At 49.1% G+C, this 17,338-nt stretch overlaps 1 protein-coding gene across 2 annotated transcripts in view; it reads left to right on the top strand.

Annotated features, from left to right (window-relative positions):
- The window catches only part of ALPK2 (alpha kinase 2), a 125,524-nt gene that overhangs the window by 90,328 nt on the left and 17,858 nt on the right, over positions 1–17,338 (top strand). For both annotated transcript variants that reach the window (XM_019937127.3, XM_073790778.1), the window contains 3 exons: positions 748–1,022; positions 2,517–2,605; positions 14,066–14,283. In XM_019937127.3, coding sequence (XP_019792686.2) covers positions 748–1,022; positions 2,517–2,605; positions 14,066–14,283 — 582 coding nt within the window. The remainder of the gene's footprint in view (positions 1–747; positions 1,023–2,516; positions 2,606–14,065; positions 14,284–17,338) is intronic.

The raw sequence follows: 17,338 nt of genomic DNA, 5'->3' as shown, positions 1-17,338 counted from the left end.
ATAGAAAACTCAGTACTTTTTACAAGTAGATCCAGAATGATTCTAGCTTTTTTCAACTTCCCTTCAGAGGGAGTTCTTTTTACTTGTTTTGTTTTTTTCCCACTTATTTCTTATGACTACCACAGTCATTCTTAACAGAGGCAGTATCACCTCCAAGAGCACAAAACTGGGTCTTGGGGAGGCAAAAGAAAACTTATTTTTGTGTGTTAAGCACAGATAGCCATACCAGATACACAGTACATCTGTGGTATTAAAATTTTCTGTGGAGCAACTCGGGGGGAAAAGACTAAAAAGAATCCTTGCAGAAGTCAACAATGGAAAAAAAAAGATTGGGAAACATTGATCAGCAGATCAATGATCTAGCAGATCAGTCTTACAACTGGTACCTCCTCCCTCTTCTACATTTCATCTGTCTTTTCAACTTGCCTTGAATCACCTTGCATGATTCTGTTCACGTTTTCTGGGTCTGTCTACAGTTCCTTTCCTGGGCTCCCCAGTTCTGTTCCCCCCTCATCCAATCCACGTCTGTTCCCCTCTCCTCCGATCCACTGGGGCCTCACCTCCATCTTCTACATCCTCAGTGAACCATCTCCCCTTCGAGCTATGCCTCTGTTGGGAGTTAGCGTGGTTCCCCCTCCTAGATTCTGTAGGCCAACCTTGTCATTGTCCCTGTGTGGGAATGCTCGCTAGCCAAGGAGCCGGATTGGGGGATGTTCCTGTCCAACGGAAGTTGTGTTATATCTTTAGTATACGAAGAGATTGAATTCAGCCAACTCATCTTCGGAGGAGACTTCCTCAGCGACAGCTACTTCGGGGGCCGTCTGCGCGGTCAGATCGCCACGGAGGAGTTGCACTTTGGGGAAGGGGTCCACCGGAAAGCCTTCCGCAGCAAAGTGATGCAGGGCCTCACGCCAGTCTTCAAGCCCGGCCACACCTGTGTGCTCAAGGTGCACAACGCCGTTGCCTACGGGACCAGAAACAATGATGAGCTCATTCAGAGGAACTACAAACTCGCCGCCCAGGTGGGTCCAACTGGCCTGAAAGTGCTGCTTGAGGTGTGAGACGGACCCATGATACCCTGAGATGAAAATCAGACTCAGAATCGATGGGGGTGTCTCCAAGAGGGTGTCTCTCTCCCTCTGGGGCATGTTTATGAGGGAGTCACTAGATTGAGGCTAAATGCTGGAGATCACATCTCAGCCTCTGAATGATTTCTTGGCCTCGTGCCAGCCAGTTGGGACTAGTCTATGTCTGGGGGCGTCTCACCAGTTCCTACCTGGGCTGGGATCACTTCTAGGAAGGCTTCCTAGGAAGCCCCATCAGACCCCTAGGGGTTTGAATCTACCTGGACTCAGAATGACATGGGAAGTGGGGTGTCCAAATTACAGTGGATGCCAGGATTCCCAGGGATCTCAAGGACAGCCAAAATCAGCGGTAGTTTCTGGAGTGTTTCGGTTTGTTTTAGGGAAGAGGAAGGAGGGTGGGAATATTCAGAAGGGTTAACGTTTGTCCTGTTTCCTGCCTTCCTGAGTTAGGTTCAATGTCCACCCATCAGCTATGAAGGGAGATTGACCCAAGTCTCTACCTAAGTTCCCTCCTGTGTTACTGAGTCGTAGGACCCTTGAGGCAAGAGGGGAGGGAGGAAAACACGATCTTCTCCCCCTGCATCACCACCCCTCCCCCACCCCATCCATGCTTTTCACTCCATGCCAGCGCTGGCCAAGCTTTCAGGAGAGCTGGGTCTAGCTCTTTCACAAACTAGGTGCGTTCTGAATTTTTTTTTTAACCTATAAAACGAATAAGCTAGACTCAGATGAGTCTCTTGGGTGCTCTCAAACACTGTCCCTCCACGGTCATCTCAGATGTGGCAATGCCGTGTGGGACTTAGTACTCATGAAGACAACCCCTCTTCTCTGAGCATAGGCTTTGGCAATTGTACTCCTTTCTCCTCCTTTGTTCTTCTCTTTCACTGAATATTCCTTCCATTTCAAGTACCATCTGGCCCAGTCATGGAAAATCCCCCAGACTCCAGCCTCCCACTTAGGAAAAGCAAACTGGATTCTGCTTTCCACTCTGTAGGGCTTTTCTAAGCCAACAATCTTGGCAAGGTGTTCATTGCTTATAGCTCAAGTTACACCTTTGAAGAAGAACCTCAGATGGGGTAGCTCATGGGAAATCCAACAGTTCCCGTGCTCTATCTGACATCCTGCCCAGGGACCAGTCCCCTTAGCTCAGGGGTGAACTTCAGCCATGCGGGTTCTAGAAATTTCATAGTTCAGGGACACCTAGCCCTAGAGACCACTTGACCTTCACCCGGATGGTTCCTTCAGATCTCAGAGCTCCTCTGCAAGTGGCCAACTGTAGGCTACATTCACTGTTGCTTCTGTGCCCCCAACGAAGGGATGGGTTTGGAAATCCATTGGCTTAACCTATATTGGGAAATTTGAGCCTTACCGGGCAATGCTCTCTGAATTTCTTCTAATCACTGGGCTTTCCCATGTACTTGGGTGATCTAGGAGTGCTACGTTCAAAATACCGCCAGATACTACGCCAAGATCTACGCCGCTGAAGCACAGCCTCTGGAAGGCTTTGGAGATGTGCCAGAGTGAGTATGATTCCCCCTTGTGCCCCCCCCCTCTAATTTGTTGCGGGACTTGTGGGGCACTGAGGGATGAGAGGGTGAGAAGAAACAGTAGGACACACATTTCAACTGGTGTCTGTCTGTAAGCTCTAAGAGGGCACACACAGCTGCTATCCTATTCTTCACTGAGTCACCAGAGGCTTGCAGAAAAAGACTTGCTAGATATTTCAGTAAATGTGTGTATGGATGGAATAATTAAATAAACGCATATACCATGTTAAATAGAAAATGTATCTACTCTCATGGGTATTACATTGTCTAAACCATAAACAAATAGAACAGGAGTCCTGTGATGAAAATAAATATGGTGGTGTGTCAGGGAAGAATGAGCTGGGAGATCAGGAACGTAGGAGCATAGTACCCGATTCCTGGAACCCTACAGAGGTAAACTACACTGACTTTTATCCACTCGTTGACTAAATATCGATTGGCACAAGCATATGTTGGGGTGTCCGGAGCTTGTATTTACTGATCTGCTTATCTGGTTGAGATCATAAAGGGGAAGAGAAAAGGCTGTGCCAGTGCACGGTGGAAACTTCAGACAGACCAGTCATTTACATATGAGTAGAAACTGGGAAAGGAGAGGAAAGAAGGAAGGGACTCTTGTCTGCATTATCTCTGTTAACTCACGAAATGGAAAAAAAAAACAACCCTGAGGTGGTATGTTGGACACACCATGTATAAAGTCTAATGCTTGCTGTTCTTCTCCAAGAAATGCTTAACATACTTAGTATACAAACAGTTCTCAGCAACTTCAAGAAAAATTAACATAATGCAAAGAAAACCACTTTCAATTGCGTTTCTGTTAAGTACGCTAAGACGGCAATCTGGACTGGGTTGTCATGAGAACTCGTCCTGTTCTTGCTTCTCCAGCCCCCTCTTCCTGCTCTGTCCTCTTCAGTTCCTCCTTGAGGAGGAAGAACCCACCCGTAATCAGTCCACCAGGCGTGGAACCACAGCGCCCTCCCGCAGGGGCACACCCAAGCTTTGTGCGGCTTGACTCATTACACAACTTGGGGGCTTTTCTAAGGAAAAGAACACAATTATGAATATCAAGACGTGTCCAGGGACTTGGAAAGGGTCTGTGCGGGTGAAGGACAAGGGCTTAATCAGCTTCCGAGTAAATCTGTCACCGCCCTGGAGACAGATGAGGATGTTTTGGTATCCAAATACGTTTCCTTCCTTACTGTGGGAGGATTTGTGAACTCATGGACGAGGACAGTACATGGAGGAATAAGGGTCCAAAAAAGGGCATCTGTGCCTGATTCCATGTTCACTGAACCAAAATCAGGATCCTATACTGGAAACACACAGCATTCTTTTTTTTTTTTTAAACTTTAAAAACTTTCGAAACAAAAGTTGGTATAACACCTGTATATTTTGCACCTCATTGACCAATTGTTAATAGTTAATTCAATATTCTTTCTGTAGATTCTGTGTACATATTCCTATATAACCACAATAGCTATCAAAACCAACACATTTAACATTGCTATAGTATCACCTAATATCCAATCTATATTAAAATTTCCCCAATTATTCCAAAACCACCCTTTTTACTAGAGGAACTGTAACTTACCATTCATTCCAGGACACTTAAAAAATTATGTATAAAACTTAAAGTAAAAATAGACATCTTAAGTGCATAGCTCTGAATATTTACATATAGCTATGTCTAAGAGACTGCTACGCCAAACAAGGGGGTCTCTTAATTATGCCGGGACAACAGGTATAATCAGGACTGATTGCTTCCTTGTGAAGCGATGCATATTACATCTTTTTGGCAAGAAGATTGTCAGTGATATACTGTGTCACATCAGAAGACACATTTCTGTTTGAACCATTCCTGGCGATGATAGGTTTGAATATTGGTTAAGGTAAACATAACCAAGTTTCAAGTTTTGTCTATAAGCCCCGTCTTCCCCAGTGTAGAAACTTATCGGAGGCCCTTTCAGGTAAATCAATTCCATTCAGTGAGTTCATATTTGTAAAATGTCTCATCTCCTTCCTTCTCTGCCCTCTCAGGGCCGGGGCTCTTTGCAGAGAGAGCCACTTCCACTGTGGCTTCCTGTCAGGTAGTTCACAGGCTTTTTTTCCCCCATGCGACGGCCAGGCTGTGTCCCGCTGTAAGCAGGAAGCGTGGAGCATGTGGAGCGGCCCACAGTTCAGCTGTCAAGGGGCACCACGGAGTGGACTGTAGTCACTTCTCTGTCGTTAACTATCATTATAGCTGAACCCTTTTTCCGGGTGGTGTGGCCTCACCGCGGGCTTTTCGCTAATGCTTGATTCCTACGAACGCACTCAGGGCGCAGCATGTGGTTCCCCCAGGTGTTGGGTGGAAAATTGCCGGCAGGAAGGGAGAAGAGTGCAGAGCCCCTCCTCGGTTTTTCAAGAACCTAAGCCTGTCCGGCATGAAACTGTAATGAGCCCAGCCCTAGTGGGGGAGCGGGGAGACTTCGCCCGTGGACCACGCACCACCTGACCACACCGGCCTCCTGTGATTCCGCTGAGTCTGTCTTCTCGGCCCGGCTACAGTTCTGCTCCAGGAAGCAAGCACAGCCTCTGGGTCAGCAGTTGACACGATTGTATTAACTCCCTCAAGGAGAGCAGTAGGTCTTCAAGGGCGGGTGCCCCCTCCTCGGGAGGAGCAGCCACTTTAGGAGAATTGGTCCCATCAAAAGACATCTTTTTATCAGCACTTTCCAGAGGCAGCTCCCCCTTGTCTATCTTTTGTCTTCGGCATGCTGATAGGATCCTGGCCTCTTCTGCTGTGGCAGGAATGCTTTTGGAGGAAGGTGAACAGCTCACAGGGCTGCTTCTGTCCGTCTCACTTCCGGCCTCTGGTTCTCGGTGGTAATCGCTGGTGCCAAGCCTGCAAAACGTCTTGGTGAACCAGGCTGACGGCGTGGGGGGGGGGGGGGGCGGCAGGTTAGAAGGTAAGGGAGGTATGGGTGTCTTCTTCTGAGGTCTTAGGCTGTCACAACACTGTGGCATCTTTTGTGGACAGGAAGCTTTGTCATTTTTCACAGATCATTTCTTTGGGTCCCCTTCGCCGAGTCTGCCTGTGTATTTGGTTCAGCAGAAGCCCCCGTCCCTCTGCCGCTTCTGCTGACGTCGATTTGAATTTGCAGCTTGCATGTGCTTTCTGTGACTCTGGAGTTCCTCTCCTGTTCGTTTGCTCTCTCCGTTTTACCAAACTTGACTTCCTTTCTGAGCACGAGGACTCTCCTTACTTCTGAAACGGCCCCTGGCCTAAGGTCCACGCGGCTTCCTCAAAGGCCTCTGTGCCTGAAACCACGTTAGCAAAGGTGTAAGTGAGCGGGGTTTGAGAGGAGAGGGCACGGGGGTGGGGGGCGCGTGTGTCTCTGGAGGGGTGGGGATGATTCGGACGCCCACCCATCAGCCTCTAGATGCTCCGCTGAGCAGGGAGGACGTGCAGGGCCACGGAGACGTGGCCACTTGGCAGATGGCTGTAAGGGGAGGGGCAGAACAAAGCGGGGAGGGCCTCAGCTTGATCCCTGCACGGAGGCAGCCAGTGAGGGGAAAGGGCTCCCAAGCGGCGAGCCAAGGGAGGGCGGCCAGCGGGTTCCCCGCCATGCCTCAGGCTCCTCTGCAGATCCGGGGCGCGAGGCTGGGTGGTTGGCCTGCCAGGGGTGGGGATGTGTTTATTTCCAGACCGCAAAGCTGGCCCTACGCTTCCCTTTTCTGGGCGGGTGGGTCTAGAAGAGAAAACCCTCGCATTCCGGCAGCTTCCGGTTTTGAATTTGTGAATGACAGTAGAGTCAGCGTTCTTCATGCAAAGGATCCCCCTGGGCAGGGACCATGCCTAGTTACCACCCTGAATCACGGCCAGCTCCATCTCTGGTTTTTAGGGCTACGGAACGAATAAGAACCCAGGTCAACCCTGAACACCCTTTTGCCCTGCGGCAGGGTCAGTGGCCAGCTGTCTTCAGGGCGTCCTCAGGAGGCAACCTGGATGCCCCAAATCCTGCAGAAATGACCAAGTTGTCAGAGGGAGGCTGGGGACACCCCAGGCTGATTTCAGGGGTGCTGGGAAGGGCCCTCTGCCCCAGGTGGGCCCACCAGCCCACTGGCTAATACTTGACATTTCTTTGATAAAAGAAGACACAAACGCTTTCATCCTAGAAGTAGAAATAGTGCTTAAAATGACTCCCGCCGTGATTAGTAATCAGAGAACGTTGGTGTTTGAAGGGTTGGCCACTTGGTGTCTCAAAGGACATTGTCCTGGTCCAGAAATGCTCCCGAGAGAGATGGGGCGGGAAAGGAGGCATCCTCCTCACATTTTCTCAAGGAAATACTCGTAAATGGCAGAGGAGGATAAATATGGTCCCTTCAAAAGCTCTGGGGGCTTAATCTGAAGTAATCTGCCTGCAGAGTCGTTTCTTTGAAATGTTACCTTTTGTGTCTTTAAAATTCACTTGAATTTTGTATTCTTCCCTCTTTGTCTGTTTAATATAAAAATGTTTTCCCAGCAATCTTTGACTCAGACACCTGTGTGTAGCCTCCAGCTGAACTCCCAGGAGGAGGCAGGATGTGGGTGGAAACAGCACAGGCCCGGATGCTCTCCACGCTCTGGGAGAATCCGCTCTGCTCTGTTCTCACCCCTGGGGAAGCAGGCGGCGCCCTGTGGTGTGAGTGCAGACCCGGCCGGGGTGCCCAACTCAAGCCTCCCTTCAGAGTAAGAGGCCTTCACCCTCATCTCACTGGAAAAGGGGACTCACGTCCCCACAGAGAGAGAAATGATGGTAGTGTCTGTGATAGTATTTTTGAAGGGAGAAAGGAGGCCACCGGCCCTGCTGCCCTCATGACTTTTCCTAAGCTTGGATTTGGTTACTGAGTGTTGCAGAATTGTTCTGTATCTTTACCTGTAGACATTCTGACGCAAAACCTGGGCCACTTCTGAGGCCTTTTCATGATAGGGCTCTTTGTGTGGTTTTACTAAGAGAACTGACACCAGCCATTCCCCTCCCCAACCCAGGTGACCATCACTGGACGCAGGTGACTGTCACACCATTAATGGTTTTTTGTGTGTGTGTGGCACTTAGACCCTTCCAGAAGCCTACTTTCTGAGCCTTTAAATATATCGACAGTTGTTAGGGGCCTGCATTAGGGACTTATACCTATTTGTTTACCCATTTGACAAATAATCTGTATTAAAAATATTTTTTACATTCATGAACATCAAAACATCAGCATCTTACCTTGTCCTTGGGGTGGCTATCATGATTTCTACTTTAAGTCCTTGAAAATGACATCTGTGTGATCAACACTTAACTAGGTGACCTCTTCTCTGACTATCTACAAGTTTGTCAGATCAGATCCTGTATCAGTTTAATGGTTGTGACTGGGAGGGGTGCAACTGGCCTCTAGTGAGAAGCGGCCAGAGGTGTTGCTAAACATCCTACAATGCACAGGACAGCCCCACAATGAGGAATTATCTGGCCCCAAAGTTCAGTAATGCTGAGACTGAGAAACTTTGTCCTATATGAACATTCATTCATTTTTGCCAAACACTGTGCATGTACCATGCGCCAGGCTTTGTTCCACGCTAGGTGATGGGCACTTAACGAATACAAAGAAAACGCAATAGGTTCTTGCGCCTCACAGCCAGTGGGAGTGCAAGGCATGTAGGACAAAACCCAGTGTGCTGGGGCTTCCCTGGTGGCGCAGTGGTTGAGAGTCCACCTGCCGCTGCAGGGGACATGGGTTCATGCCCCGGTCTGGGAAGATCTCACATGCCGCGGAGCAGCTGGGCCCATGAGCCATGGCCGCTGAGCCTGCGTGTCCGGAGCCTGTGTTCCACAACGGGAGAGGCCACAACAGCGAGAGGCCCACATACTGCAAAAAAAACAAAAAACAAAAGCCCCAAAAAACAAAAACCCAGTGTGCTGGCATGAAGTGCAAGGAGTTATGGGGACATGGAGGAGGTAGGGGGTCTGGAAAACCTCCCAGGAGGAGGAGGGTGTTGAAGAATGAGTAGGAGTTTGCCAGATGGAGAGCAAGGGTGGAGAACTGCCAGCAAAGGGAACAGCGTGTTCAAAGAAAGAAATGAAGAGCTGTGAAAGAAGGTTTTCGAGGAGATGGAAAATGCTCAGTAAATCTAGAGTACTGGCAGGGTAGAAAAAAGGGGGGCAGAGAAAGAGGCCAGAGGCAGGTTGGGGGTCAGAATGCAAAGAACCTTCAATGCTCAGCTAATGAGCGTCGGGGCGAGAGGGAGACAGGGGCTAACCAGAAGCTTTCAGCAGGGGAGCCTTGAGCAACACAGCAGACACGTTGTTGTTCTTGTTGTTGTTGTTTTTCGGTATGCGGGCCTCTCACTGTCGCTGCCTCTCCCGTTGCGGTGCACAGGCTCCGGACGTGCAGGCTCAGCGGCCATGGCTCACGGGCCCAGCCGCTCGGTGGCACGTGGGATCTTCCCGGACTGGGGCACAAACCCGTGTCCCCTGCATCGCAGGCGGACTCTCAACCACTGTGCCACCAGGGAAGCCCCTGTTGTTTTTAATAGAGTTTAATCTTTGGAATAGTTTTAGGTTCACAGCAAAATTGAATGGAGGGGACAGATTTCCCATATCCACTCAGGCTCCACACATACACAGCCTCCCCCATTACCAACATTCCCCAACAGACGGGAACGTCTGTTATAATTGAATCCACATTGACACATCATCGTCACCCTAAGTCCACAGTGTACGTTAGGGTTGTACATTCTGTGGGTTTGGACAAATGTCCAATGATACTATAACGTATGATAACTGTAATGTATCATACAGAGTAGTTTCATTGCCCTAAAAATCCTCTGTGCGGACGTGGCTCTTAGAGCTATCTGTCCGTCAGCAATGGCTGTCCAAGGACAAGGCCCAGAGGCTGGACGTGGTGAGACCAGTCTGAAAGTTGTTTCTGTTGCCCAAGAAAGAGGCAGTGACAGTGGAACTAAGCCATGGCCATGGGGAGTTTGAGAGGAAAGAATGGGCTTGCGTGACATTCGGTAGGTAGGTGTGTTTAACCAGACTTCATGGAAGGAGTAAAAAGGGAGAGAAGGTTGACTCTGAACTTGGGAGACTGGGTAGACAATGCCGCCACTTGAAGACAGTATAGGCAGGGAGAAGACTCATGTAGGTGTAGGGCGAGGTGAATACTTTTGCGTGAGCCGAGTCTGAGGTGTGTGGTCTCTGTGGCCCATCAGACTGCAGCAGTTCGATCATCTAAGCCTGGAGCGGAAAGAGAAGGGAGGCAGTGCACTGGTTTGCTGGGCATCTGCATACGGAAGATCACAGCAACTGTGCAAGTGGTGGGCTTACCTGCGTAGAGTGCATAGAACAAGGGGAGGGAAGGACCAAGGATGGAAGCTCGAGAAACAAGAACATGCAGGGCTCGGAGTCAGTGCTGAGCAGGGGCCGGCAAATGCTCAGGGGCAGCGTCAGTGGAACAAGAGCCAGGAGGGGACACTGTCCCCAGAGTCCAGGCAAGAGGGTGATTCTGGAGGGCAAAAGGGGTCAACACTGTCAGAAGCTTATTAGTTATCTATTTAATGACCGACCGTATTGGACAGGGAACTCTAGTCAATACTCTATTACGGCCTATATGGGAAAAGAATCTGAAAAGAGTGGATATATGTATATGTATAACTGATCCACTTTGCTGTGCAACAGAAACTAACGCAGCATTGTAAGCCAACTATACGCCAATAAAAATTAAACACACACTGTCAGATGCTGCGGAAGGGTCCTGGGGAATAATCAGAGGCCATCAGAATGGATGACCACAGCAGGCGGGGACTTTGGAAGATGAGGGGTAATGGGTCAAAGAGGGAATTGGCACTGAGGCCATGGATACAAATGGAGGCGCTCCTTTCAAGAAGTGAAGGAAACAAGGAAAATCAGAATGAAATCTAAGGGCAAAGTCCCCCCAAAGGAAGGGCGGTGCTGGTTGTTTTTAAGATGGGGAGACAAGAACATGTTTATGACCTTGAGGCAGAGAGAAGAAACAAAAGAATTCACCTACAGAAGACAAAACTTGAGACCAGGGGTTGGCAAACCCTTGCTGCAAAGGGCCAGATAGTAACTATTTTAGGCTGTGTAGGTCCATAGGCAAAATCAACGCTATTACGTAGATGCTTATGTAACAGTAAAGAAAACCAGTAGCTGCAAATCTTTATTGATGAATTATACAGATTTCCTAATAGAAGAATGGAATTCTTTCTTTTTAAGTGGCATTTTGCTAACTTTTTAAAGTAACTTTGCTTACATTTGGGGTTCAGAGTTAGTGTTCCCTAAAAGCCAATCAATTGCAAATGTTCATCTATAAAAACCATTCTTGTGGGCTGTATGAAAACAGGCATCTGACTGGAGCTGGTCCCTAGGTAACAGGGTGCTGACCCTGCTGTACACGTATTTTCCTGCGGTGAGTAGTGGGTGAGGTGGGCTCATGTATACCATTTCACAAGCTCTCATGCAATTCATTCCTCACCTGGTGACAAAAGGGAACGGGCAGTTGTGACACCAGATCTGTTCAGTGCTGGACTAACTGCATCTGGGAAGGGGCGGGGGGAGGCAGAGCATCACTTGGTGGAACTCAGAAGCGTCGGGGAAGCTTCAGGCCAGGCCAGGTAGGGTGCAGAGAGGACCAGGACGTGGGACTCGGACTGGCTTGTGCGGGTGCGGATGGAGGGAGCCTGAGCTGTGGGTACCAAGCACAGGCGTGGAGTTGTTGGATGGCTTCTCCCTCTTGCCTCCCACTCTGCCAGCTTATCCCTCCTTAGTCTTCACAACTCAGGCCACACACACCTGGCTGCTGACTGTCTTTATTAGCTGGGAGTTGGGGGTTAGATGTCCCTCCTCTGGGCACCTCCCCAACGACTGCCCTTGGAAAGCAGGGACTGTGTCTCTCGTCTCCCCTCCCCTGAATCTTTGAGATCCTGGCACAAGCTATTCAGCAGATTTTTGTTGAAGGGAAAGAATGCAAAGGTAGAGTTGCCAATCAACTCTACAGACGTTGGGGTGGAGGCAAATGACTAGTTCAGTTTTAGCCGTGTTAAATTTTTTTTTTCTTTCTTTTTTTGCTGCGTTGGGCCTTTGTTGCTGTGCGTGGGCTTTCTCTAGTTGCAGCGAGCGGGGGCTACTCTTCGTTGTGGTGCACGGGCTTCTCATTGCGGTGGCTTCTCTTGTTGCATGGGCTCTAGTTGCGTGGGCTTCAGTAGTTGTGGCACGTAGGCTCAGTAGTTGTGGCACGTAGGCTCAGTAGTTGCGGCACGTGGGCTCAGTAGTTGCGGCACGTGGGCTCAGTAGTTGTGGCTTGCAGGCTTAGTTGCTCTGCGGCATGTGGGATCTTCCTGGACCAGGTCTTGAACCTGTGTCCCCTGCATTGGCAGGCAGATCCTTAACCACTGTGCTAGGGCAGGGAAGTCCTGCCATGTTAAATTTGAGACGGCTTTTAGACATCAAGTGTAGATGGAGAGTAGGCAGCTGGAGATGTGAGTTGGGAGTTAAGGGGCAAGGTCTGGGCTGGAGATATAAATGTGGAAACTGCCGACATATAAACTGTATTTAAAACAAGGAGGGTCAGTAGGGAAAGTGTGCAGAGTGAGAAGAGCTGTGCCAGGGTGTAAAGGTTGGGGAGAAATGAGGAACCAGGAAGGGAGACAGGAAGTAGCCAGTGAAGCAGAAAGAAAACCAAGAGGAAGTGAGTTTCTGGAAGCCACGGGAAAGTGTCTTAAAAAGAAGTGAGAGATCCAGTGTCCAGTGCCATTGAGGGTGAATGAGATGAGGGCTGAGAAGGGACAATTAGCTTCAGCAACATGGTGCTTGTGGTGCCCTTGACCGAGGCTTCTTTAAGCAGGAAAGTCACTTTGAGTGGATTCAAGACTGAACGGGAGGGAAGGGATTGGAGACAGTGAGTCTACAACTGATTTGGGTTTTGACGTAAACTGTGAGTCGGTAGTGGGGGTGGGCTATGAGGTCCACAGGCTGAGTAGAGTTATTACTCCCTGTTGCCATTGGGAATGAGTCTGTAGGGGGAAACCCTGGTGGGAGAGAGAGTGGGGAGCCGTCACTGGAACGATATCCTTGAGCATCAGGGAGGGGTTGGGATCCAGGGCACCAGCGGAGAGATGGTTCAGGTAGCAGCAAGGAGGGCTCCTCCGCAGTAGATGGTGGGCGGGCAGAGGACATGGGCACTGACCTTGGGAGGCAGGAGCACGTGGTGGGTGTAGCTGTGAGAATTTCTCATTGTTTCAGTTTTCACAGTCCAACAGGAAGCAAGGTCCTCATCTGAGAGTGAGGCTGGGGAGAAGGCGTGGGCGGTCTGAGGAGAGAGGAGCAGGTTGGGGATAATCATCTAGGGTGGTGTGACGGTGAATGGGTCAGTGCAGGATCTGATCACCTCTCCACCTCCAGCTGCCATCGTTCTCACGTGGCCTCCTCCCTGTGTCCCGCGTCTGCCCTTTCACACTCCATACCACGCAGGGTGGCAGGGTGATCCCTGTCACATGCAAGTTTGATCATGTCACTCCTGTATCCAGAACCCTCCAGTGGCTTCTGTTCCTGCTCAGTACAAAGGGCAAAGTTTCTCAAGTGGCCCAGACTCCCCAAGGTCCAGCTCCCCGTTTTCTCCCATCCTCACGCAAACCACCACGCTCCCCTTGCTTGATGCTCTCCAGCCACATCGGCCCCTCGCTGCTGTTCGAACACGCCCCACATGCTCCTGCCCAGGGCCTCCTCCCTTTGCTGTTCCTTCTACTTGCAATGTTCCTTCCATAGACGTCCTCATGGCTCTCTCCGTGCCCACCTCCTACAGGTCTCTGCTCAAATATCCTTTACGATCAAGGCCTTCTCTGACCTCCCTAAATAAAATCACAACCCCTCCTCCACACCCTGTGCTACCTCTCTCCTCTCCACTGCTTTAGTTTTCTTCATATAGCACAGGGCACTAGACGCTTGTTTATGGTCTGTCTCCTTCATTTAAATGTAAGATCCTTGAGAGCAGAGCCTCTTTTCTTTACTGCTGTTTTCTGGAACAGTGTCTGGAAGACACATAGAAGCCACTGAATGAATATTTGTTGACTGAAAGGAAGGCTGGATGGAAGGGTGGATAGATGCTGGATGGATGGGTATATTGGTCACCTGACCAATGGGTCATTGAGGTATGCCTATAATGAAGGCATTCATTGCTACATAAGCAATTAAACTCCATCTCAAAGAGGAGTTTCTCACCAACTCTAGGAACAAATAAAAGGAACACATCCTTTTATCCACTGAACAATCTTTGGGGGAATTTTTAGTCTACAGCTGATGGAACCCAGGGATTTATCCTGCAGCTCCCTACTCCTCCAGGTCAGGATAGAATATCCCCGCCATCTTTATTCCCATCTGAGAACACGATGTGTGCCCATGTTCTCTTCCCTTCCAGGATCATTCCTATTTTCCTTATCCATCGACCTGAGAACAATATCCCATACGCAACAGTGGAGGAAGAGCTGATTGGAGAATTTGTGAAGTATTCCATCAGGGATGGGAAGGAGATAAACTTCTTGAGAAGAGAATCGGAGGCTGGTCAGAAATGTTGCACCTTCCAGCACTGGGTCTACCAGAAAACAAGTGGCTGCCTCCTGGTCACAGACATGCAGGGTGAGGAGAGCGGCTTGGCCTGGGCTCCAGGGATGCTGTGGGCCTGGGATGTTCCTGGTGGGGGGTACGGGCGGGCAGAGGGAGAGGTCTGCTGGGTACAGACTATAAGCACCTTCACCAGCAGAAAGTGTTACTAATGTCTCATCAGAAACAAAGCAACAAAGGAGCCCTAAACGACCAACTCAATGGAGTAACAAAGTACATTTTAATAATTCATTCTAGCAACACCTTCCCATTACAACAGGTAACCAAAAACTGGCGCTCTGTATCCTCAATAGGCACAAATTCAGACGTACACGTGAAAATCCAGATGTACCAAAAGATAAATTAAAATGTAAGAATTCACTCTTAATAGGTGAAAGGATCTTTCACAGTTGCTTTAGATTTCAGGCTCTGCTGGCGAATTTACAGCATGTTTTCAGTTTATACCCACATTCTGGGGAATACATTTGTTGTATGAAGTAGGGATGTCATAATTAGGTTTCCCACAGAGACAGCCCGGAGACAAAGTTGCAGTTTCCCCAAGACCACCCTCAAGTTCCTTAATTTCCTGGGAGGACTCAGGGAACTCAGGAAAGCTCTTATGTTCATGGTTACGGTTTATTATAGTGACAAGATACAGACTCAAATCAACGAAGGGAAGAGACACACGGGAAAGAGTCCAGGAGAGACCAGGTGGGAATTCCCACTTGTCCCCTCCTGGTGAAGCCGTGGGGACAGTGCTTGCCCCCTCAGTGATGTGGGAGCACTGCCAACCAGGAGAGCTCCCCTGAGACTTGGTGTTCAGAGATTTTATTAGGGAGCCGTCACTGCCTGCTCGTGAGACTGACCTCTGCCTCTAGCCTCTTTGGACACTCTTATCAGAGCTTAGCAGTCACCTCCAAAAAGTTGGGCAAAAAACGAATCCTTTATTTAGGCAAGGTTAATCCTTTATTGCACGCAAATGTTCAAGTGCAAATATTTGGGAGGGGATCCCAGGAAACACTGGTAGGAGACTGAGGGAGTGTGGCAGGGAAGGGAAAGAAAGTCAATAGGGTACCTTATACCTGGTTACCACTGTGTTACTGAAGCTCATGCCTGCTGGGGAAACTGGGGGAGGCTGGGCAGAACACACTTCTCAGAATTAGCACACCCAAGGAGTGAGGGAGCAGGGGTATTTATACTCCAACTCCCTTTACTTACCAGCAGCAGGCTGTTCTAGATGGGGGTGTTAACTCCCCTGCATTTGCCACCAGCACATGGGCAAGCCACGCTGAGCAAAGCAGGTGCCTGTTATCAGAGCGTGTTCTCAGGCCAAGAGATGCTGGCGGTGGTACCTGGACTTAGAGCTGTGTGCATGGAAGGGGTGAGGGTGAGGGTGATGCGCAGGGTCCCAACAGCTTCTGCCACAGGGGCTTTCCTATTCCTTTTCCTTTCCAAATAATAATGCTTTAAGAAAAAAATCTGAACTATAATTGAGTACCTACTAATGTCAGACATTGTCACGTATAAGAATCCCAAGCTCTATACATCATGGTGGTGAAGAGCAAGGATGCCCGTGGGTTCTATTTCCTGCACCTCCACTTTCTAGCTGTTAGCCTTGGGCAAACCACTTACCTCTCTGTGCCTCAGTAATTTCCATGTGGGGAGGTTGGGAGGATGAAATGAGATAGCAAGACATTTAGCGCAGCATGGACACATAGTAAGAGTTCCCTATTTTAAAAAACTTTTGAAATAACCATAGGCATGAGAGATTGCAAAAACGTACAGAGGGGTCCCCATGTACCCTTCACCCAGCTTTGCCTAACGATAACACCTTACATACCTACAGTACACTATCAAAACCAGGAGACTCACATCGGCACGATGTAATTAACAAGACTACAGACCTTATGTGGATTTCACCAGTTTTTGTCTGCACTCATTTTTCCCTATTTTTTGTTTAATCTTCATAATAACCCTGCCAAAGAGATGTTATGATCCCCATTTTACAGATGAGAAAACAGAGGCTGGGAGATAATGATCTAATCCCCAGCTCACTCAGAAGAAGAGGGGTCCAAGACTCCAACACTGCTTCTGACTCTGAACCCCAAACTCTTTCCACTAAAACTCAAATTTACAAATTTGCAAGATTTCCAAGTATCCCTTAATGTCAAAGGCTCCTGTGAGGGACTCCTCTGAGGTCAGCTGGGAAGTGCAATGTTATAGACTCGCAGGGGAGGCTGATCTGCAAGTTGAAGCCAGACATAGCCACTCACGTGGTTTTTTTTTTTTTTTTTTTTTTTTTTTTTTTTTTTTTTGCGGTACGCGGGCCTCTCACTGTTGTGGCCTCTCCCGTTGCGGAGCACAGGTTCCGGACGCGCAGGCTCAGGGGCCGTGGCTCACGGGCCCAGCCGCTCCGCGGCATGTGGGGTCTTCCCGGACCGGGGCACGAACCCACCTCCCCTGCATCGGCAGGCGGACTCTCAACCACTGTGCCACCAGGGAAGCCCTACTCACTTTTGAAGAGACTTTGCTGCCACACACAGACAATACGGTCTTAAACAGACAGCTATTTTAATTAGACTGTGCAACTGTTGAGACTTCCCCATCTTTCCTCCTTCAGAGTTAATTTTGCATTAAATACAGTTCATCTACTGAAAAGCAGCACTCGGGAGCTTCACGTACGGTTAATTTTGCTTCCAGTCACTAGTAAACAGCTGTAGTGGAATGACGTAATGACGTAAATGACGTGTGTGGTTGAAAGTGATGGCATGGTGTTTCCTAAGGGTGTTTATTTACTCTCTGCTGCTGCTGGGAAGGATCTTACTATTGTCATCATCACTGTGGCACAAGATCACACATCCATTCTCTAAGCGATCCCCACGTTTTATAATTTTACTAAGACACTGGAATTAGGATTTAAAAATCCCAAACAAACCCAAGCTCAAGTCTCACTTTCTCAGACTCTTAAGTTATTCTCTCCCTGGTTGCCTCGGCTTGTTGATGAGATTGTGGCGAGTCCTGCAGGTCAGTGGGGTGAAAGGTGAGCCTGTGATTTGGCCCTAAGATCTGCACACACCGGAGACCACTGGGC

This window comes from Tursiops truncatus, chromosome 13 (genome assembly GCF_011762595.2).
Source record: "Tursiops truncatus isolate mTurTru1 chromosome 13, mTurTru1.mat.Y, whole genome shotgun sequence".
NCBI lineage: Eukaryota > Metazoa > Chordata > Mammalia > Artiodactyla > Delphinidae > Tursiops > Tursiops truncatus.
The sequence above is the reverse complement of the archived record's forward strand: the minus strand, read 5'-3'. Positions and strand labels throughout refer to the sequence as shown.